This window comes from Pelodiscus sinensis, chromosome 4 (assembly GCF_052426305.1).
Source record: "Pelodiscus sinensis isolate ZL-2025 chromosome 4, ASM5242630v1, whole genome shotgun sequence".
Classification (NCBI taxonomy): Eukaryota; Metazoa; Chordata; order Testudines; family Trionychidae; genus Pelodiscus; species Pelodiscus sinensis.
The window spans coordinates 55,533,443-55,555,941 of record NC_143055.1 but is presented as its reverse complement, the minus strand read 5'-3'; the positions used below and the strand labels follow the sequence as shown (position 1 = coordinate 55,555,941).

The 22,499-nt window shown below is 45.2% G+C and overlaps 1 protein-coding gene and 1 long non-coding RNA gene across 3 annotated transcripts in view; one reads left to right on the top strand and one right to left on the bottom strand.

The window, feature by feature from the left end:
- The window catches only part of LOC112546677 (uncharacterized), a 29,258-nt gene extending 8,952 nt beyond the window's left edge, over positions 1-20,306 (bottom strand). The window contains exons 1-2 of the long non-coding RNA XR_003090390.3: positions 19,904-20,306; positions 6,042-6,133 (exon numbers count right to left, since the gene is read on the bottom strand). This is a non-coding gene — a long non-coding RNA (uncharacterized LOC112546677). The remainder of the gene's footprint in view (positions 1-6,041; positions 6,134-19,903) is intronic.
- Positions 1,873-22,499, top strand: part of MTMR7 (myotubularin related protein 7) — a 77,358-nt gene continuing 56,731 nt past the window's right edge. Inside the window, exon 1 of one of the 2 annotated variants that reach the window (XM_006128430.5) lies at positions 1,873-3,069. In XM_006128430.5, coding sequence (XP_006128492.3) covers positions 3,046-3,069 — 24 coding nt within the window. In that variant the 5' untranslated portion in view covers positions 1,873-3,045. The remainder of the gene's footprint in view (positions 3,070-22,499) is intronic. The other variant, XM_075930348.2, reaches the window with a different exon arrangement.

Genomic DNA, 22,499 nt, shown 5'->3' with positions numbered 1-22,499 from the left:
TTCCCAAACTGGGGGGCGTACCCCCCGGGGGGGGGTGGTGAAGAAATTCCAAGGGGGGTGTGAGGCGACCCAGCCCCCCATCAAGTTTTGCTGCCTCACTCAATTCCTTTTTTTTTTTAAGAAGTTTTTTTGGGGGAGGGCGTGAGGGTTTTTCAAAAATCAGAAAGGGAGGCGTGATGCTGAAAAGTTTGGGAACCACTGATGTAGATGGTATCATGAGCTTTTGTGGGCACAACCCACTTCTTCAGATGACTGAAGTATTAGAAAACCAGAGACCTTCCACATCCTAATGACGTAACCAAGCAACCAAATAATGGAGGTGGTAATTGTTCTCATCAGCCTCTTGTAACTACTTCAACAATCTACTCCAGTGGCCTCCAACCTTTTTAAGCACGAGATCACTTTTTGAATTTAAGTGCAATCCAAGATCTACCTCAGATATAAATATCCTTGCCCCGCTTTCTTCCTACCCCTTCTCCAAGGCCCTGCCCCTGCTTCCTCTATCCTCCCTCTCTTGCCCATCCTCACTCACTTTCATCAGCCTGGGACAGAGGGTTGGGGGCACAGGCTTTGGTCTTGGATTAAGGGATCTGGAGTGTGAGAAGGGCTCTGAGCTGCTCTTGGTTCTAGGTGCAGACTTTGGGAGGGTATTTGGATGCAGGGGTGCTCAGAGCTAAGATAAGGGCTTGGGTACAGGAGGGGGTTCATGACTGGGGTAGAAGTTTGGGATGTGGGCTCCATTTGGGCACTGCTGGTGGCTCCTAGGTGGTGGTGCAGTGGGACTAAGGCAGGCTCACCCGTGTCCTGGCCCTGAACCACTCTCTAAAGCATCCAGCAAACTCCAACCCTAGTCTTGTCGTGCCCCTCTCTGCTCCGTGGAGAAAGGATAAAGACTGGGAGAGGGGGAACCCTGACATCAGCACCCCTCTTTTCTCTCCCCTGCCCTGCACAGAAAGCAGGAGACTCTCAGGGGGAGGGCAGCTCCAAGCCAAAGGGTAGGAGATGCGCAACTGGCAGGTAAGGGGCAGTTGAATTGCTGGCACTTGATAGCCTCTTGGCCAAACCCATCAGGATCCCCTGTTAGAGCCTCCAAGATCTCCCAGTAGATCCCGATCTACTCACTTTGTCTTCTTTTTGTCTTTTCTCTCTTGGATAATTATTGATTCAGATAGAAGTTGTCTGAGCCAAAACCATCAGAAGAAAGAAAAAATGTGCATCTAGTTAACGTGCAGTTTGTGATATTCAAAAACTGGTAAATGCAGATATGGTTAGGGATCAAATTCATGTACTTACAAGCAAGAGCCTTCCCAGCCCTCATTTCAGGTCATAATTAGATATTGTGAATTGAAATGATTAAAACTCTACTGGATTTGATGGCGGCTAGTGATATCTCAAAACAGAGGAGATCAGGTGGAACTCCCCAATGGAGTTAAGATGTACGTAGGGGGACACTTCACCACATATCCCGACCTTCAACAAGCGCTTTCCCTGCAGGATCTAGAGAAGAGTGCCGTAACCCAGGCACGCACGGCCCTAGTCCAGTTCAATGTAGATCTTATCTCAGTGCTAGGGAGCGCGCGTAAGCCCTCCGAGCATGCCCAGTAACATCCGCTGGAGCAGCTGCAGAAACGGGGAAGCGTGTGTAAACGGGGTGGGGGGAAAGTTGCATACATAAGGGTGGCTGGAGCTCCATAGCACCATATCCAGGGAGACTGCCACACTAAGCCTGCGCAGTGTTGCGGGGCTCTACTGGGAAAGCTGTAAACCGCCGCCCACCAGCATCTGTTCCAAATTACTCTGGCTCGGCGGTCCCCATCTCTCATCAGGAATAGACGCTTCCTTCCAGTGTTTACAACCATACCCTGGCAGTATAACCAATACACACACGCACGTCCCACCTACCCCAGCTCCCCAGAGGAAAGCAGAGAAGAAGCATGGAGCTGGGGCTAGGGGCGGGAGCTGCTGACGGACACAGCATAGACATCCACACCCCCTTCCCTTTGCACTTAGTCGTGTCTGTGCGCGCGTATCCCCCAGCCACGTGTGCCTGCAGCCTTCGATCTGGCCCCGTCCTTTCGGACAAGTCACCGATCCCCAGGAGGGTCGAAGTGAATCCCTGATGGGGAGGGCTCACGGGCCAATCTCTGTGTGTTATTGACAGTTCCAGCCATGGGCACGTGGCGCTGAAGAGAGACCACGAGTTCCTCTCTTTGTGCAGAGAGAGGCTGGCAATTCCCGCTTGGCCAGAGAAAGCTGCTTGTCCTCTTTGCTCTCGAGCCAACAGCAAAGGACAGGCTGGGGAACTCACTCATGGGGTGGGTCTCTTTGGTCCCTGCATACTAGGGCAAGGACCATTTCTGACGCACGGCGAACGGCAGCGGTGGCGTCACCAGTCGTGTCTCCCCCTCCCCCGCGCAAAGTTGAGGATGCAATTCCTAACAAGGTGGCTGTCAGATATCAAAACCCCCATCTCTTGGGCCTTGGGGTCAGGGACCGCTGCAAAGTCAGCGACCGGTTTCTGGAAATCGCATATTTTGGAGCAGAGAGGATGAACAATTCTGACAGGCAGTCCCTCTCTCACCTGCCACATTGTCCTTCTCCAGGACCTAGGATGAGGGGATGCTTTTTAAATAACAGAGTAAATGCTGATATCAAGTAATGTCAGAATTTGCAACCGCAGGCAACTTTAGCCACAGATGCATTCACTGGCTCCGACACCTCTAGTGCGGCACTAGGTAAAGACAAGCCTGAACCTGTCAGTCTTTAGGGCCTTGCTGACTGCTTGTCGCCTGTGCAGGCTCTGGCTGCATCTATGCTAGAAGGGGGGAGGAGGAGAAGGAAGCATGGAGCTGCCCTTGGGGGAGGAGCCAATCAGTGACCTGCAAGCATCGAAACAGAGGTACAGTGTATCCCCCACCCCCTCCTATATCCCCCCCGCGCCCAGGAAAATAACATTCTGATACACAGACTACAGCTCCCTATGAATCCGTCTCTGCTCATTGGGGAAGGTGTACGACAGTCACATCTGGGAGCTGCCTGGACGTCATGGAGCACATCCGAATGCCCAAGGTTGGTCCCGGGGAGGCAAAGTGGAGGAGGTTGGATATGTGCAGTGATGAGTGATGACGAGGCTTCAATGCCTGGCTCAGGAGAAGCCAGACGGAAAAAAGATGTCTCTTGTATGTTGTTGATGGTTTTTTTTCCTGGTTCGTATGGGAAGAGACTAGTTATTAAAAAAAAAATAAAGCCCTGTACATTGTAGGGATGAATATCAAGCTATTTATCCGCTTTAGCATTTAGTCAACTTCCTATTAAATTATACAAAGCATTGCTCTGCAAAGCTGATTGAAATGTATATGACTGCTTAGCCATTGCTGCTAATGCAGACCCCATCTATGATGGCTCTTGCTTACCAGAAGTAAGGGAATCTAAACTTATATGGGTTGCATATTCTTTAAGTTTTATTTTACTATTTCATTGTCTTGGCTGAGATTTTATTTGGATTTTGGAATCTGGTATTTGTCTAATCTAATCAGTATATTTACATAGCTTTGTAGATAGGAGGTCCATATTTGTTAACAAAACTACAATCTTTCTCTAAACAGAAGGAAATGAGATTTCAGCATATCTAAATTCAGTAATAACAGAAAATTCAATCTGAAGCAAAAATTTAAATTGTAGCTGCAAGTAACATTTAATTTAGGGGAAGAAACACTAGGGTTTTAAACTTTTGGCTAAATTCTTTTCTGCTTATAACCCTAACTCTGTAATTTATCATTGTTATTTTTATCTAGCTTGGTATATTCCTGGTTCACTGGGTTTTACCCACAAAGCTCATGATATTTGTTATTCTCTAAGGTGCCACAGGATGCTCAAGGTTCATTATTGTTAGCCATCATGGTAATGTGAATTCAAGAACAGGGCCTCTTGCTGCTGAACCAAGATTACTAGGCCTCTAGCTCCCAGACAATGGACATATTGTGAAAATACAGTGGTTTTCTGCAGCAGAAAAGACCTTCTTATTTCTTGGGATTTTGCTGCCTTCCTTAGTAGAAAAAGAATGCCTGTTCTACTATAAAAGGAAACACCCATTAAGAATTGTGTGCTTAGATCTTCTGCCCAATACAATGAAAGTGTGCATGAGTAAAAACTAATACAAATAAGAACAAAAGCCTAAACCAAAATAAATATTTGTTTTTCACATTAGATAAAGCTACCATAAAAGACAATGAGAATTTGGTGCATTGGCTTTTCTAGAAGCAGGCTTTTTAAACTGATTTCGCCCCCCAAAAAAGCATTATATATGAGACAACATTAAGGAGTATAGCATCAGTGACTCTCAGTGTTTCTTTTATATGCTATTCAAAATTGGATGGCATTGGCTCTTTGTCTCCCAGCCATCCCCTTACATTGTCTAGCACTAATAATAAAAGAAGTTATGTCTCTGAGCCATTTAGAATTAATATGTTTATTTAGAAAGCAGTGTTACAAAATTCTTGTTAATCACAATCATAACAATTGTGGAGAAAATAAGATGTAAATATGAGTGAGTTTTGAAATACCTCACCTGCCCAATTACTCCCAGGTACCACTGAAATATTACTGTTATCAGCAGTTCGCTGACCTGCCTAATAACAAAACAAAAATCTTTGGGTCCAATATAAATAAACACATAAATAAATAAAAAATAAATTACCAGAAAAATAACTATCTGTATTGCATAGACTTTGGCCAGTTTCTGATCAGTGGGATCTATGGAGTTGGTGCTATGGGTGGGAGCAGCACATGGAGACCCACTGTCTCCTCTCCACAAGGGGCACACAGCGACACATTTGCTAGTGGCAGCCAGTGACTTCTGGGAGCTGAAGGTAGGCAGTCTGTCTGAGTGCCCTGCTGCACTGTGGAACTTTCTGTGGCCTGGAGGGTCATAAGCCTCTGGTCCATGGGCAGTATTCCCCCCTCCCATTGGACAATGTTCACATTAGGGATGTAACCGACTAGTTGACTAGTGACTCGACTAGTCGCTTTCTCCTCCCTGCTGGCCCCGTGCTCCCTGCTTTTGAAATGCTCTTGAAATGCTCTTTGGGGGCTCTGGTACATTTCAAAAGCAAAGTGCGCATGGGGACCATAGAGCCAGCAGGGGACTCCAGCAGTCCCCCACTGGCCCGGTGTTCCCCACGGCGTTTCTGCCTTTTAGATGTAGCAAGTGCCAGCAGGTCTCTTGCTACATTTCAAAGGTGGAAGCATCCTTATCGACTAATCGAATAGTTGATACAAATTGCATCAACTGTTCAATTAGTTGATTAATCCAAATTTAACATCCTTAATTCACATCAAGTAGAGAAGCTAATTTTTCCACATTTGACTTCAGGCTATTTATCAGTTCTCATTATACTACAATGTGTGACTTGTTCCTTTGAGCATTTTTAATCATAGGGGCTGAGTTAGTTAGTTAAATACTGTACTCTGTGGCCAATAGAAAAAGATGCAAGCAATGTAAGAATTATCTATAGTGGCATTCAGAAACAGTATAAGTGAATGTACAGCTTTCCCTGCAATTAAGTGATAAGAAAGGGACATATTATTTACAACTGCATTAAGGTAGCATCTATATGCCTCAACCAGGACTCCATTGTGCTTGGCACTGTACAAACACATAATCAGGGATAGTCCCTGCCTTAAAGAACTTACAGCATTAGAAAACAAGACCAACAAAGTGTAGGAAGAGAAAGAGGCACAAAGAGGAAAAGTGACTTGCCCAATGTCATAGAGTCAATCAGTGGAAAAGGTGAGAATACAACAGAGATTTCCTATTGCCTATGTTGGTGTGCTAGCCACCAGACCACACTACCTTAGTTAAACACTCTTTAATTTGCATTCCCCGCTCTTTTTGGGAACCATTCTCTTTCAATACTTGTAGTAAGCATGGGAGTGGATGGGGATTACTGCCAGTAACACTGGTTAGGAACATGAATTCTTGCCTTCGAAACATTCTGATTCTAGTGAGTCAGAGCATCTTGAAAGCTAGGTTTTCTACTAACCTGTTAATATCCATCATTGTATTTCAAAAGGTGTTTTAGATCTTCAGCACCAATCAGAACCTTGACTAGGAACTGCAGTAGAGTCATTTTACCTTAGAAGAAGATATGATGACCTTGATCATAAAGCATTTTATTTCCAGTTACACATTAGCCAATGCACATATTTCTAGTAACACATATAAATAATAATTAATTACACATAATCCATTACATTTCCCAGTAAGTATGTAAGGCAACATGTAATACGGTATGGTAAGGACCTCTTCATACAGCAGATGCCTTCATGTGGAAGAGGGGTCTAATGTGACCAAATTTAACAGCTGCTAACAATCACCCATTGTTAAATGGAAGCAAAAATAATCAGTAAATTAGTTTCTACCATTAATATGGTTTAGATAGGAAAGGAACTTTAGGGAAGCTGCCAAAAACAACTGAAAGCAACAACCCATAACAGTCTTCAAAAATTAATAAGGTATGTTTATGCATAGACTAGAAATACACTTTGTTAACCTATATAGAGATGCTTCTGACCATGGACATGTTACCAGAAAAAAGACAAGTTGGCTTCAAAGGGAAACTTCATTCACTGTTGCTAGTAAGATGCTACATTTTTAGCCACATCATGTAATTTTTTTTATCTTTCACTGTGTATTGGCAGCAGGCCTTTTGAACTGAAGTGTTATTATAATGAATATGCCAAATTGATCCCTGGTGTAATTCTGTTGTCTTCAGCAATGATATTCCAGGGTTGCATTTGGCTCAGTATCTCTTGATAACATAGCACTTAGGATGGTTAAGGTTGCTCTAGTGATTCAATATTTACGCAGTTATAAAAAGACCCATTTCTGTGGTCTGCATCTCGGTAATTATGACATTGGTTGTCAACTGGGGGTCTGCAGCAAGCAGGTTTCAGGCGGTCTGCCAAAATAGATCGCTGCCCCTCACCTCCTGTCTTCAGCCCTGGGCGACGGGACTTGGGCTCAGACTTCAGCTTCAAATGGTGGGACTTGTGCTTCAGCCCTGGTTGACAGGGCTTTTGCTCTGGCTTCAGCCCTGTGCAGCAGAGCTTAGGAAGGGAGCACTGTCTTCGCCCACTGGCTCACCACAGTGAGCCACCAAGCAACAAATTTCAGCCGGAGTAAGTAAAACAAAACTAATATTCCTTCTTTAATATTTGTCCCTATTTTACCCTTTTATTTTTTGTATTATATATGTGTGTGTGTTTAGCTATATAACTTTTACTTTACTACAGCTTTTAATCTACTAGATATGCAGAAAAACAGTTGTGCCACACGAGGATCATGGAGTTTTTATAGAATTTTGTGGTGGATGGTATCAGAAAGAAAAAGGTTGGCAACCACTGCTTTAACATATAGATATAATTGAATATGCTTATATGACAATATTCTTGCTTGCCATATTGTATTCCAAAGGAATTTTAATGTAGTAAGATTGAAAATGTGTATCACTGAGTATTGTCTCCTTCAGTTTTAAGCTCCTTCTAAAAATAATAATACTGTGCATTTATATAGTGCTTAGCCTATTCAATGTGGTTTTTAAAGCCTTTTAACACTTCCTTCATGAGGATACAAACATTACTATATCATTATATATAGAGCACAGAGTGTAGCTGATTTGCCCAAGGTCACATCTGGGTCAACGGTAGAGCCAGGAACAGAATCCAGTAGAGACTTCCACTTTCCTCTTATGATCACAAGATTATGTTCTCTAATGGGAGCAGAAACTCATACTTGAATAATCCGTTGACTTGCCAACATTCCAGTTCAAATGAGCAAAACTTATTACAAGGTAACAAGACTCAAGTAGGTGAAAGTGGAAACAATTTCTGACTTCTGATATTTTATTTGCAAAAAAAGTGCCCACACCTTTTTTTGATAAACCACTCGTGCATGTAGAATGGAGTGTCAGTAAGTTTCCTTCTTTTTGGAGCTGTTTAATGATTATATGACCAAATTATAACATATGACTAATTTCATTGCTACTGAATACTATCCCATGTGACTTCACTTTTGAATGCTTGGCAAGTGGTTTGGCAATAAATCTGCATTTTTCATGACCTTTATGTCTCGAAAGACCTGGATTTGGGGACTATTGTTCTTCGAGGACAATCTTGACTAAAAACAGCTATTCTTTTTTTCACTTTGCTACCTAGAAGGATAGTGGTGATGGGGCTAGTTCATCCCTAGCGCCTGAGAGAGGCGTTGAGTAATTTACATAAGACTGCAAAAGGTATTATGATCTGTTTTTGAGTACCAAGTTTTTGTCTGCTTTCCAGGTACTGTTGTGGTCATTATTTACCATTCTGTTCTGTATGCATGTAGAAGACTTCAGCAAGGACCTGTGCTTTCAGATTTGGTAACCATTGTTTGGTCTTTTACTGTGTTTAGAAGATTTTAGTTTACATTTTGATTAGCCTTTTTCTATTTTCAGTATTACCAATATATCTGACTTAGACTTGAAGTAATGGATTTTAACAGCTACTTACTCATTTACCTGAACATGGTCTTGATGTCATGAGTTTGTGATAGCACATTCTTGAGTTATTCTTACAGTTAAGTCTCCTATTTTAGGCCATAATTTGATTTATTTTAAAATTCCATTTACTTTGGTTTTGTGCCCTTTGACTATGATAAGGAATCAGAACCTGGCTGCTAATGACATTTAAATGATAATGCCCTGGAAATTATTGTGGTCAGAAACTATAGGCAAATATGGGCAGAAACTAGGGATGTTTGTGACTGATGTTCTGAACACAGCCAAACTATTTCTGACAGAAATCACTTATTTATGAGGCTCTACAATATAATGTTGAAATGCATGGGTTTTTTTGCATGTTCAATGGAGAAGTTTACTCCAAATGTTATATATTTAAAAATTAATTTTCCCCAGAGAAACTTCTTGGCTTAGTACAAGGTATTTACTTCCCACTCCTAGGGTATGTCTACACTACAGCGCTAATTCGAACTAACTTAGTTAATTCGAACTATGCTAATTCGAACTAACGCATCCAGACTAAAAAATTAGTTCGAATTAGCATTTTGCTAATTCGAACTAGCATGTCCACATTAAGTGGACCCTGAACCGGGGTTAAGGATGGCCGGAAGCAGTGCCGGCAGGGCATCAGATGAGGACTTAGAGCGTGGAGCTGCTGCCTCAGGCTAGCCGAGGGCTGTGCTTAAAGGACCCGACCCCCACCCTGGACAGACAGTTCTCAGGGGTGCCCCGCTTGCAAAGCAGTCCTGTCTTGGAGTGCCCTGAGTGCCCACACTCGGCACATCACAGCACTCGGCCATCAGACCAGCTGCACTTGCCGCAGGCTGCCATCTGGGGAGAGGGAGAATTGGGGGGCTGCAGGAGAGCTTCCACCCCCAGATGCCCGCAGAGCCAGCCCAGTCCTCCCCATTGGGGGCTCGTACCCCATTCCTCCCTCACCTCCTTCCACTTACCCTTCCCTAGCCTCCCTTCCTGATGTAGAAATAAAGAAAACGTGTGGTCAAAAATAGAATCTCTCTTTATTGAACAAAACTCGGGGAGACTGGGAAAAGGAGATGGGAGAGGGGAGGGCAACTAAAATGATCAGAGGTTTGGAAGAGGTCCCATAAGAAGAGAGTCTAAAGAGACTGGGACTTTTCAGTTTAGAAAAGAGGAGACTGAGCGGGGATAGGATAGAGGTCTATAAAAGCATGAGTGGGGTGGAGAGGGTGCATCAAGAAAAGTTCTTCATTAGTTCCCATAATAGAAGGACTAGAGGACACCAAAGGAAAGGAATGGGTAGCAGGCTTCAAACTAGTAACAGAAAGTTGTTCTTCACAAAGGAAAGAGTCAACCTGTGGAACTCCTTGCTGCAGGAGGCTGTGAAGGCTACAACTAGAACAGAGTTGGGTCCATGGAGTGGTATTAGTCAGGGTATATCTACACTACCCTCCTAGTTCGTACTAGGAGGGTAATGTATGCATGCACTTGCTAATGAAGCCCGGGATTTGAATTTCCCGGGCTTCATTAGCATAAGCGGGGAGCCGCCATTTTTAAATCCCCGCTGCTTCGAACCCCGTGCAGCGCGGCTACACGGGGCTCGAACTAGGTAGTTCGGACTAGGTTCCTATTCCGAACTACCGTTACTCCTTGTGAAACGAGGTGTACCGGTAGTTCGGAATAGGCACCCTAGTCCGAACTACCTAGTTCGAGCCCCGTGTAGCCGCGCTGCACGGGGTTCGAAGCAGCGGGGATTTAAAAATGGCGGCTCCCCGCTTATGCTAATGAAGCCCGGGAAATTCAAATCCCGGGCTTCATTAGCAAGTGCGGTATGCATACATTACCCCCTAGTTCGAACTAGTAGTGTAGACATACCCTGGAAGGCTGGAGAGGGATGGCACGAGACAAATGGCTTGGTCACTGTCGTCGGTCCATCCCCTCCAGGGTCCCTAGGGTTGGCTGCTGTCGGCAGACAGGCTACTGGGCTAGATGGACCTTTGGTCTGACCCAGGACGGCCATTGTAAGCTCAGGGCTCAGGGTCGGGGGGGGTCTCAGTGGACCACCTTGATTTTCATGCACACCTGCTCCTGGGTGGCCAGGCTGGCAGCTCTCCTGCCTTAGACGGCCACTTTCCTGTGCCTAGTGCGGAGGTCATGGATGAGGTCCACGATGTCCGCACTAGACCAGGTGGGTGCCCGCCTCTTTCGGTCCCGGGCAAGCTCCCGGGAGCTGCCAGCCTGGTCCCGGGAAGAGGCGGAGGGCTGGGGGGCATCAGGTGGCTGGCTCGAGCGGTGCCAGGTGCAGGGTCTGCTAGCTGGGTGCTGGCAGGCTTGCATCTGGCACGGGCATCGTAGCCAGCCTATGCCCCTTTAAGGGGTCCGGTGCCGGGAGGGAGGCAATAGAGTTTCCCTGGTGTTGGCCAGAGTGGCCACTAGGGAAAGCTGGGGAGGGCTAGCCTCCCACTAGTTCGAATTAAGGGGCTACACACCCCTTAATTCGAACTAGTAAGTTCGAACTAGGCTTAGTCCTTGTAGAATGAGGTTTACCTAGTTCGAATTAAGCGCCTATGAAAGTTAATTAGAACTAACGTCCATTAGGTTGAATTAACTTTGTAGTGTAGACATACCCCTAGTGAGCACTGTGCTGTGCTATCAGAATTTTCAATATATTTTTCAGGAACAAAATGTAAAGATTTTTAGCAAGTGCAACAAGTTTGACTGGCAAATGGGGTTGCTTCTTTTCATTCTCATAGCTACATGAAAAGATTTTTGTCTAAATTAGATACTAAATTAAGATTCCTTAGTCTCTCTCTTCCTCCTTCCCTCTCCTTGCTCACTTTCTTATGGGCACACACATGCTTAGTACACAGGCATGGGCATGGGCAGCTTGTGAACCGCTGCGCCAGCTGGGGAAGCTAGCCCCCAGCTCAATCCCTTCCATCTGAGGCCTTGTCCCTCCCTTCCATGTCCCCTGCCAGAGATCAGAGGCTCTCCATCACCTCTGCGGGCCCCTACCCCAGCCTAGTGCCCCCAGCCCTGGAGTGCCAGGAGGGCGAGAGGCATGAGTCCAGCCCAGGATCACTGGGATTGCAGGTGGGGTGGCCCCAAACACTACAGCCCCCCAGAACACTGGGAGAGCAGATGGCATGGCACCAACACCAGAGTACGAGGCTGGCAGCATGGTTCCCACACCATGCCAGCTCTAGTATGAGGAGTCCTTGGGGGTAGAGTGTAAGTGAGGAAACACCTGGCTGTTTGGGGAGGCACAGCTTTCCTTATCCTCTGTTACCCATCACGCTTGATTGCAGGCTGGGGGGGATTTTGTGGGAACCTTTTGTTCAAATATTGACATCATATCATTTGGCTATATCAGTGGTCCCCAAACCTTTCAGGGTGATGCTCCATCCATTCCTGTCTGCCCCCCAACCCAAGCCATGGCCAGGAGTGTGGTCATCGCTTCTCGGGGTAGGATGAAGGACATGGACAGGGATAAGGAATCCGAGACTGGGGCTGCAGCTGCAGGCAGGTCTGAGGTTGAGAATGGAACTGCAGCCAAGAATAGAGGTGCAGCCAAAGGCTGTAGCTGTGGGTTGGGCTGGCCCAGGTGTGGAGCTGTGGTCAGGTCATGGCCGGGATAGGGTGGGACCAGGTAAGAGGCTGGAATCTCTGGCTGTGGCTGAGGGTGGGGCCACCTCAGAGCTGGGAAAGGAGTAGGTCTGGATGGTTCTTTCTTCCCACCCCTATGAGGGATGGTTTGGCCCCCTGCCTCTCTCCAAAATGTTCCTCTGCTGTACAGTTTGGGGACCTCTGGGTTATTTGAAACTGTAAGTGGCACAGTGAATGCTGTGTTATCCACCATGTGCTCAGTTATATGTGGTAGGAGGACCATGACATCCCATCTGTCCTTCAGATAATAATAATAAAATTAGATAAAAGGACCTATTAGTTCGGCTAGTTCATTCTCCTGACAATGTACCAATTGTTCCCTACAGTAGACTTTTTAGTGCTTTTCTTTTCTAATTTTAGCTATTTCAATTAATGAGATTGTATCACTTTTCTTTGTTGATGGCTCTTTAATTAAGTTTACCCTTAGGAAGCTTTCCTGATATTGATCCTAAGATATGTTTATCTTACTTTTATTTTATTATAGTTAGTTATGTCCTCTTGACTGTGCTAGCAATTTCTCTCTTTCCCTTGTCATTTATATCCTTCAAAATACTTCTGTTAGACTATGTCTACACTGCAGGGTTTTTGCGCAAGAAGTCTTTTGCAGAAGAGTTCTTGCGCAAAAATTTCTTATGCAAAAGCACGTCCACACTGCATGGATGCTCTTGCGGAAGAGCTCTGATTGCCATTCACAGGATGCTTTTTTGGATAGGCTCTTTTTGAGCAAGAAACCCCTGCAGAGCGTCCACATATGCCTTTTTGTGCAAGAGCTGTAGCGCAAAAAGGAATTATGCCTTGTAGAAGGAGGTATACCTACACCGCAAAAACCTCTCTATTCTGTCGATTGACTGTAGATTTTCTTGCGCAAAAACGCGCTTGAGATGTGGATGCTCTGCGGTTTGCTCAAAAACCTTGTTATGTAGATGTAGCCTTACAGACCAGGTATTACTCTACTGCAAATAGCTTTCAAAAAATTGGGAGCAGTCTTTTCAGCTAAGAATAATGTAAGGAAGAACTTGGTAACAGGGGTCAGCCTTCATAACTCATGAAATGTTTGGTAGAAAAGTATATTGAACGGCAACATCAGTTCACAAATCAGTTTTCCTGTGTTCTTATTCCAACCCTGGGCAGAAGGGTAACATTGTATATTGTGTTTGATTAACACTATATTATAGTGTCTTGTCATTAGCACTTGTTTTACAAAACCATTGGTTGTCACTTTTCTACATTTCATAGTTTTTTTTGTTTTCAAGACTGAGGCTAAGCACGTAGATGGATGGAGTAAAAACTCAGATATTCCTTTTGGACTCAAGATGTACCTGCTATGCTCAATGTTTACTGCTGATCTTAGCCTCTTGGCTGTACAACATCTTACTGTAAATTTCATTAGTGGAGCTGTGAGTCAGCAATGCTCAAGTCAATGGAAGTTTTGCCATCGATTTCACATGAAGCAGAGCTGGATCCTTGCCTGCTGTATTCACACATGTAATCCTATTGAAGCCTGGGAGACTATTTGGGTTGGTAAGGAGTAATATTGTGATATATCACTCTAATATTGTGATATATGCCATCAAGTGCGAGCAATGCCCCCCTGCTATGTATATTGGCTAGACTACACACTCTCTACAATAAAGGATTAATGGACACAAATCACATATTTGAAATGGTAACACACAGAAATCTGTTGGGGAACATTTTAACTTTCAGGACATTCATTAATAGATTTAAAAGTGGCCATTCTCTTGCAGAATAATTTCAGAAACCAACCAGAGAGAGAAACTGTGGAACTGGCCTTTGTATGCAATTCTGACACATATACCCAGGGACTGAACAAAGACATTTCTTGGATAGGCTGTTATTACATCAAAAGCTAAGTATCAGACACTTACAGCCCACTCTATTAGCCTCATTTAGAATGGACACTTTAATTGACAGTTCTTTTTTTCTCCTCTCCCTTTCTCCTCTTTTTCTGCTTTATATTTGTCCCTCTGTGCCTCTTGTTCCATGTCTGTCATCTGAAGAAGTGCATTGTGCCCATGAAAGCTCATAGTACTATTTGTATTTTTGTTAGTCTCTAAGGTGCTACAGGACCACTAGTTTTTTAAGCTTTTTAATTTTTTTTTTAAGATACAGACTAACATGGGCTACCCCTTTGAATCTCTCTGTAGTTGGTTCCTGAAATTACTTTGTAGAAGAATGGCTACTTTCAAATCCATTAATGAGTGCTCAGGCAGGTTAAAATGTTCCCCCACAGGTTTCTCTGTGTTACAGTTTCTAACATTTGATTTGTATCCATTAATCCTTTGTCATAGAGACAGTTTGGCCAATATACTTGGCAGAGGGGTATTGCTGGCACTTGATGGTGTATAACACATTAGAGGATATGCAGTTGTATGAGCCTCTGATGTAGTGGCTTATGTGATTAGGTCCTGTGATGGTGTCACTTGTATACCTGTGTGGACAGAGTTGGCAATGGAGTTTATTGAAGAGGTAGGTTCCTGGGGGTATGTCTACACTACCCCGCTAGTTCGAACTAGCGGGGTAATGTAGGCATACCGCAATTGCAAATGAAGCCCGAGATTTGAATTTCTCAGGCTTCATTTGCATAAGCGGGGCGCCGCCATTTTTAAAACCCCGCTCGTTCGAACCCCGTGCCACGTGGCTACACGCGGCACGAACTAGGTAGTTCGAACTAGGCTTCCTAGTTCGAACTACCGTTACTCCTCGTGGAATGAGGAGTAACGGTAGTTCGAACTAGGAAGCCTAGTTCGAACTACCTAGTTCGTGCCGCGTGTAGCCACGTGGCACGGGGTTCGAACGAGCGGGGATTTAAAAATGGCGGCGCCCCGCTTATGCAAATGAAGCCCGGGAAATTCAAATCCCGGGCTTCATTTGCAATTGCGGTATGCCTACATTACCCCGCTAGTTCGAACTAGCGGGGTAGTGTAGACATACCCTGGGAGAGTATGTTTGAGGTGTGATGTATGGTTGCTGGAAAGAATTTTCTTTAGGTTAGGGGGCTGTCTGTAGTCAAGGACTTGCTTGTCTCCCAATGCCTGTGAGAGATCATTTTCCAGGATAGATTGTAGATTATCAATGGTGAACTGGAGGGGTTTAAGCTAGGAGTTGTAGGTGATGACCTGTTATTTTGCTTGTTGGCTACCACCCTTCTTTTCCTCCTTTTTGCATCACTCATCTGAAGAAGTGGGTTATATCCACAAAAGTTCATGATACCATATATATTTTTGTTAGTCTCTATGGGTACATCTACACAGGACGCTATTTCAGGATAACATTCGTTATCCCGAAATAGTGTTCTGCACATCTTAACAGCACGCCTGTTATTTTGAAATACATTCAAAATAACAGACTTCTTTTTCTAGCTTCCTGTAAATCTCGTTGCACAAGGAGTAAAGAAGACGCCTGAATAGTGATTTATTTGGAAATTAGCTCTGTGTAGACAGCACCAAATTTCAAAATAAGCTATGCAATTTACGTAGCTCAAATTACATAGCTTATTTTGAGGTATGCACTACTGTGTAGATGTACCCTTGTTATTTCACAATAACAAGGCTAGCGTCCACACTACCAAGCCTGGTATTTGAAAATAATGGGCTTGTAATTTTGAAATAATAATTCCTACTTGTGAAGAGGAATAAATTTATTTTGAAATAGTTATTTTGGGAGTTATTAGACATAGCCTAAGATGCTACAGGACCATAGTTGTTTTCTTTAACAGTGTTAAAGATATGAAGAGAGCTATAAAGGGGGTTTTGGTGGCATTCTGTCATAAGAATATTTTGTTTTCTGTTTGTCAGTTGACTGTGGCATTTCCATTTTCCTTCAAGATATATAGTTTTGATGATTGTTGCCCCCATGCCAGCAAATTGCAGCAGCTGCTGCAGAATCAATGATAGTAGGCCCTGTAGTTAAGATATAGTTAAAAAACTGGAAAAACTCAGACAACTTGATTTGTGAGAGTAGGATCCACTGGGGTAGTTTTGCTTATGTAATTTTAACTTTCATTGTACAGGTTGGACCTCTTTTGTCTGGCATGCTCGGGACTTGACTGGTCCTGGATGAGGGAACTTGCCAGAAAATGGGAGGCCCCCTGATACCAGCACCTCAGCCTGCTGCCCCTCCCTGCTGCTGGCTCCTTCAGCCCTGGCTCTGCTGCTGGCCGGGCAGCTCCAGCCCCACTGCCGAATGGCAGGTTGTCCCAACTGGGCTGCTGCTGCAGCCCCAGCCCCAGCCACAGCCACAGCCCCACTGCCATGTGGTACGTGGCCCCAGCTGCGCTGATTGTGCTGGGCTGCTGTGGCCGGCTTCCCCTCCCATGCTGCTGCGGCCACAACCCCAGCCCTGATCCCGGGTGGCAGGCAGCCCCAATCACACTGTCGTCGCCGCCACTGTGGCCCCATTACCTCCCAGGCAGATGTGGCCTGGCCAGACTTCTCCTGCTGCTGTTCAGGCCGCACTGCTGGGCAGCAGATAGCCCCAATCGCTCTCTTCCCAGGCTGCTGCAGCCGCACTGCTAGTAGACAGGCAGGATTGCACCAGGCTCCCCGCTGCTGGCCCACCTGCCCCGGGACTTTCTCATCCAGGAACATCCATGGTCATGCTGGACCACAGATGTTGCCGGACAAGATAATCCTAGATTTGGGAGATGCAACCTGTATTTGACACTTCTGAAGTGAGACTGTTAATCTATGGCACTGAAGCAGGTAGACAAATGTCACTGTCATATGCAAACATTTACTGTGCCCAGGGGCAAGGAGAGAGAGGGAGAGCAATTATGACTCAAAGATATGACTGTGAAGCACAGTGCTTCTCAGCGCTACTCCTACCTTGAAGCTTCAGTGCAGTTTACACAGGGCTAAACTTAAAAACCTGGTTCACGTTATTTTAGCTGAAAATGCTTTTCTGTGCAAAGTTATAAAGGACATGAAAAATAGAACTAATCCTAGCTGCCCAGTATTGCAGTGACATGGTAACAAACCCCTGCCCTATTCATATTTTAAAAAGTTGTCTCATGGTTGGAAGTACTTTCATTCTGCCATATGTAATATTTAGTTAGGCAGTAGATTAAAGAAGCATTTAAATACATTTCCTGCTGTCAGTGCTTATTATCCAAAAATATCTGTATCAAATGTGAAAACATATTAGGGTACAGAAATACTTTTAGGGACTTTTTAGGACCATCCTGACATGCTAAACTTTTTAAAAAATCATATAGGACCTGAATAAGGGTTTGGCCCATGCTTTTTCCTAACAAGACATCTTTCTCTTGAATGACCTCCCAGCAAACTTGTCCAGAGGTCATTTGTCAAGTTTATTCTCTGTAAAAAGTGCCTAACATCTGTTCTTAATTTGCTTTCCCATTAACATCTATTTTTGCCTTTTTTTCACTCATCCGTGCTGTATTACAAATAGCATTTCTGGTAAACTTTATTTATACCCATGTAAGGGGTTGCAATAGTCAAAGTAAGTCCCTTGAGTGCCTTTTGTTCGAGTTCCACATTCTCTGTTAAGCCTACACACTCCAGAGTCTTCAAGCAAAAATAAATTTTGGGGAACACAGTTTGATAAGTGACTGAAATTGTATTTAGGTGCAGAGGCCGGCATGACTCTGAAGACAGACAGACTTGAGACAGACAGTTCTTCCTTTTTCTCTTCTTTCCCATATGAGCATTTTTAGCTCTCCCCTGTATTTAAAAGCTAGACTTAACTCCCTTTTGTCTTTTACTATCCATTTCAAATCTGTCCTCCTTCATGTGTGGCTTATGTTAGGCAAGGCCCCTGATCATTCATTGGATAGCCTGACCAAAATTCTGTGGCTAAACTCCCAGATTCTATGGCACTCCACTGCAGCAGACTATTATGTGGCATCTTTACATGAAAAAATTGAATGGTTTTAGGTAAATTAAATAGGAAAATAAGTAAAATAATTATTAGTTTCCCTTCAGTAGTGAATTAGATATTACATTAATATTTTATTTTGCCCTAAATTCTTAATTTCCAATATGCTTCCTAGTTTTATATAGTAAACCTTGATTTTACATCTTTTGAAACACACAAAGATACTGTATCCTTCCATACTGGGCACGCTAACAGTATTCTCTTCTCCTCTAGAAGATCATTTACAAGACACTATTTGGCTTGGCTTTTTCATCTGGCTGAGAAATGTGGAAAGGAAGAGAGCTGTAGTGGGGTGGTCAGGAATTTATGCTGAAATTTTATTCCCTAGCTCCAGGCTATGTGGATATTATCTGAAAGACCCACCTGCACTTCTGCCTGTGTCACAATTTCTCAAACTTTTTGCAAAAAAATGGAGTTCACCTTTAGACAGAAAGGCTATGTCTATTTCAGGATACTGGAGGTATCCCAAAATAGGTATTCTGTGTCTTTTGAGAGTGCCCATTATTTCAAAACTAGCTGGAGTTACCCGACGTTGCTCAGGAAACCGGAGGAACAAAATGTAGAAAAACAGTAGTCCGTTATCTTTTTTGAATGGTAGAAAAGTTGCACTGATTTCTATAGGGATTAAAATATAAGTCCGCGTCATCCCCAGAGGGGGGGGTGTGACCCCGGGTGGCGGGGAGGTAACACGCGGGAGGGGTGCCCCAGCTCACGCCCGGGGCTGCAGGTGCCACGGTGGGCAGGGCAGGTGCCTGAGCCGTTGTGTGTATGAGGGTCGGGGCACTATGTGCTGGCACGGGACAGGGGAAAGAGGGTTGCTTATGTAACCTCACGGGCGGGAGGGGGGCACGGGACCTTAGGTGGGCGGGGCGGCGGGCATGGGACCTAGGGTGGGCAGGGCAGCCCCTGCAGCACAGCACGGCAGGTTACTTTTTGATTTTTACAGCTTGAGCTCGGGTCCAAGTGGGTCCAAAAGTACCTTAAAACCTTTTCCTGGAGGAAAGGTTATCCCATGCAAAGTTTGGTTGCGGTAGCTCTTATAGTGTCCAAGTTATTAGCGCACAAACTTACAAACATTCTCCTTTATATATTAGATATAAGTCTTGCTATTCCGATGTCCCTGTACACCTCATTCCATGAGGAATAATGGACTGTAATAATCCCTGTCAGCGGGAGGCCATGCTGACACACTATGAGCTGCCAGAGTAAAGGGCCTCAGGCCTGACTACAGGCCAAATATCAGTTATAGAAGCCATGCCCTTGTTCGGGGCAGCGCAGCAAACAATCATTTAAGCAGTTTTAGGTAAACCCAGAGGCAGTTTTATGAGCCCAGGCCCTGGGTCAGGGCAGGGCAACAAACAAACAGTTAGTTTATGGGTTTTAAGGCTCCAGTTTGGGAGGCCAGGCCCAGCGTGAGGGTGAGCCAGCAATCTGTAAGCAAACGGTCCATAAACAATTAAACAATCCAAATAGTTCAGAGCCCAGGCCTGTCTTCAGGCTGAGCCAGGGGTCAAGTCTCCTTGCTGGCGGAGAGTCGATAAGTGCAGGGGTTTCTCTTCCTACAGGAAGACGCAGGCTCGCCCACTCCACACCAGCTCAGGGCTCTAGCAGTGGCAGCGTGGTGGTCACTGGGTTGGCAGGGATCCGAGCCACAACACGCTGACCAGGTATATTGGTCAGTGGGGATCCGAACCATAACATGCTGTCCAGCTGACCTCCAGCTCCTCAGCCGCCCTGGGGTCGTCTTCCCCTGGGCCACTACCCCATTCCTCCTGGAGGCCTACCTGATTCGGGTGCTCTTCCTCGGGATCAGCTGGGGGCGGAGGTGCTGGCAGTGTGTCCATAGGCTCTGGGTCCTGTTCGGGTAAAGGTCCAGGTGGTCCAGCCCAGTTGTCTGGGCCTGGCAAGAGTCCTGGGGGTCCGGGTAAATCTGTGGGCCCAGGCAGCGGCCTCCATGGCCTTATCCAGTTATTAGGGTCCACCAGTGGCCATGGCAGCCCGGGCCAGTTCTCAGGACCCGGCAGTGGCCCTAGTGGCCTAACCAAGCCTTCCCTCTGAGGGCAGTGTGGCAGGACCTTTCTCTTCAGGGCTGGGGTAGAGCCTTTGGCCTGCTCTGCAGCTGAGCTCCAACTGAGCTTGGAGCTCCTCTTTTTATACCTCCGGCCCTGCCTTTCTGTTTCCTGTGGACGGGGCTGGGTTGTTCTGGTACTGCCAACCTAGGAGTCTTTGGAAGAGTTTCCTCATCTGGGTCACTGGGAGGCCACGCTGACTCACTGGAGGAACATTTTGTAATAGTGATTTATTTTGAAATAAGTGCTGTGTAGACAGCGCCGAATTTTGAAATACGCTATTTTGAGCTATGGGTGCAGTATAGATGCACCCAAAGAGAACCGGTAGCTCTAAGATTTCATTAAGTTGATCAAAGGAGTCAAGTCTTACACAGGACTTGCTCATCACAATCATGCAACTAATAGAGAATAAAAAAGGGAGTCATCTCAGAGAATGCACCTATATGCAGTCCAAATTCCAAATAAACATATAGATTGGAAAGGGGTTTACAGCAGGGCTATTCAACTTTGGAAGCTCCAGGAGCCACAATGCCGAGGGTCACAGCACATGCTGAGGGCTGCAACTTAAGTGTGATTGCATATACATGAAAATATATTTGCAAATATATGCAAATAGCTTCTTTAGCACTGACGTGCATGAATACAAAGATTAAGGCAAAACTACACTACATGCAGGCCCCATGTAGGTCAGTTCTGCTGATATTAATAAAATGTAATATTTACTCAATTTCCACCCATATGACAGACAGCACTTTTAATGAGCAATGGCAGTCCAGGAATTTAACTACTAAAACACCTATCAACAGAAGACCATTATATTGACTACTTTTTTGTTTTGGCTCCCACCTGCGGGCTGCATGTTGAGCTCCATGTAAACCCAAACTGCACTGCAGGCCGCAAACAAATGGGCTGTGGGCTGCATATGGCCCGCTGGCCACGTGTTGTGTAGTCCTGGATTACAGGAACAGGTCCAAACAATGCAAATGTACAATATTTCCCTTAAGAAGTGGTAGCCATAAAGCCCTATCCATGCTAACAGTTCTAAACTTTATGGGTTTAAACTGTATAGTGTGGATTGCGTCCCCTTGACAGAGTTACTATACTATGCCAGCATTGAGTCCTGTGTTGGGAGTTTAGAGTTCAGCACGATCCCGATTTAGCTCAGTTCACATTGCTTCTAGAAATAGTGCTAGATGCACAAAAATAGTTCCCAGAGGGCTAGTTTATTAGTAAATCTGTTTTCAGAAATGGTTTAGCTTTCTGCCAGTGCAGTTGAAGCTTGACATAGATCATGTGAGCACTTGCCAAGACAAATCAGTGAATCATGGCAGTTTTTACTGAGCCAAATTTTGAGGTCCTCACTAATTGTAACTCTTTCTTTACTTAACTCACTGAAGTCACTGAGTAAACATTAAGGACACTATGTTCCTCTTCTCTTACAAACATACCTTTTTTTCCCCTTTGCTTCAGTAGCTTGATAAGAAATAATTCTAGTTTGTTCTGAACCACACTAGAGATGTAAAATCCTGTTTAATTAGTTTACCAGTTAAAAATTAAGTTTAATGAGTTAACTAATTAAATCAGGGCAGGTGGAAGGGGAGTTCCAGCCTAGCTGGGCTGGAGTGGCTCCTGCTGCCTGCCATGGCCAGGATGGAGCGGCCTCTCCGCCATGGGCCTCGGCCATTCCATGCCAGCTGTTTCCAGTCCTGGCCAGGGCTGCTGGCTCCCAGCCCGTGCAGAGCTAGCAGAGCCATGAGCCCCATGTGCGGTTGGAAGTGGCAGCCCTGTGCGGGGCCAGAAACTGACAGCTCCATGTGGGGGGCCTAGTAGTGTTGGTGCAGCCTTCCATTCATGGCAGACCACAGGCACTGGGCTGCTTCCCGGGTACCAGTTAACCAGTTACCTGTTAACATCCCCAGTCCACCCCAATGTACTCTGAAAAGCCTAATAATGATTTGGGTGCAGCTGTTGTATAAAAGGAAGCAGAGTAGCTCAGTCTGGACTAACAGCTGAGGAAGTAGAATACACAGTGGGGGCTTCAGCCCAGGAAGTGCCAGAGGCTCGGACAAGGGAACCAGCGATGTTGAAGCTCATGCAGTGACCCAGACACTGGCAGTGGTTTGTTGGAACCCAGGATCACTGGGTGCATGGGCATTAGGTATGTAAGGTAGGGGAAGACTTTGCCTTCTCAAACCACCAGGCATAGTCCTGCCTGCACTCTGCCCCCAGAACACCTGCTGTAGGTGCTCTGCAGGTTGGGTTGCCAGGAGTCCAATATTTTCGCCTCCTGTCCGGTAAAAAAATTCAGAGA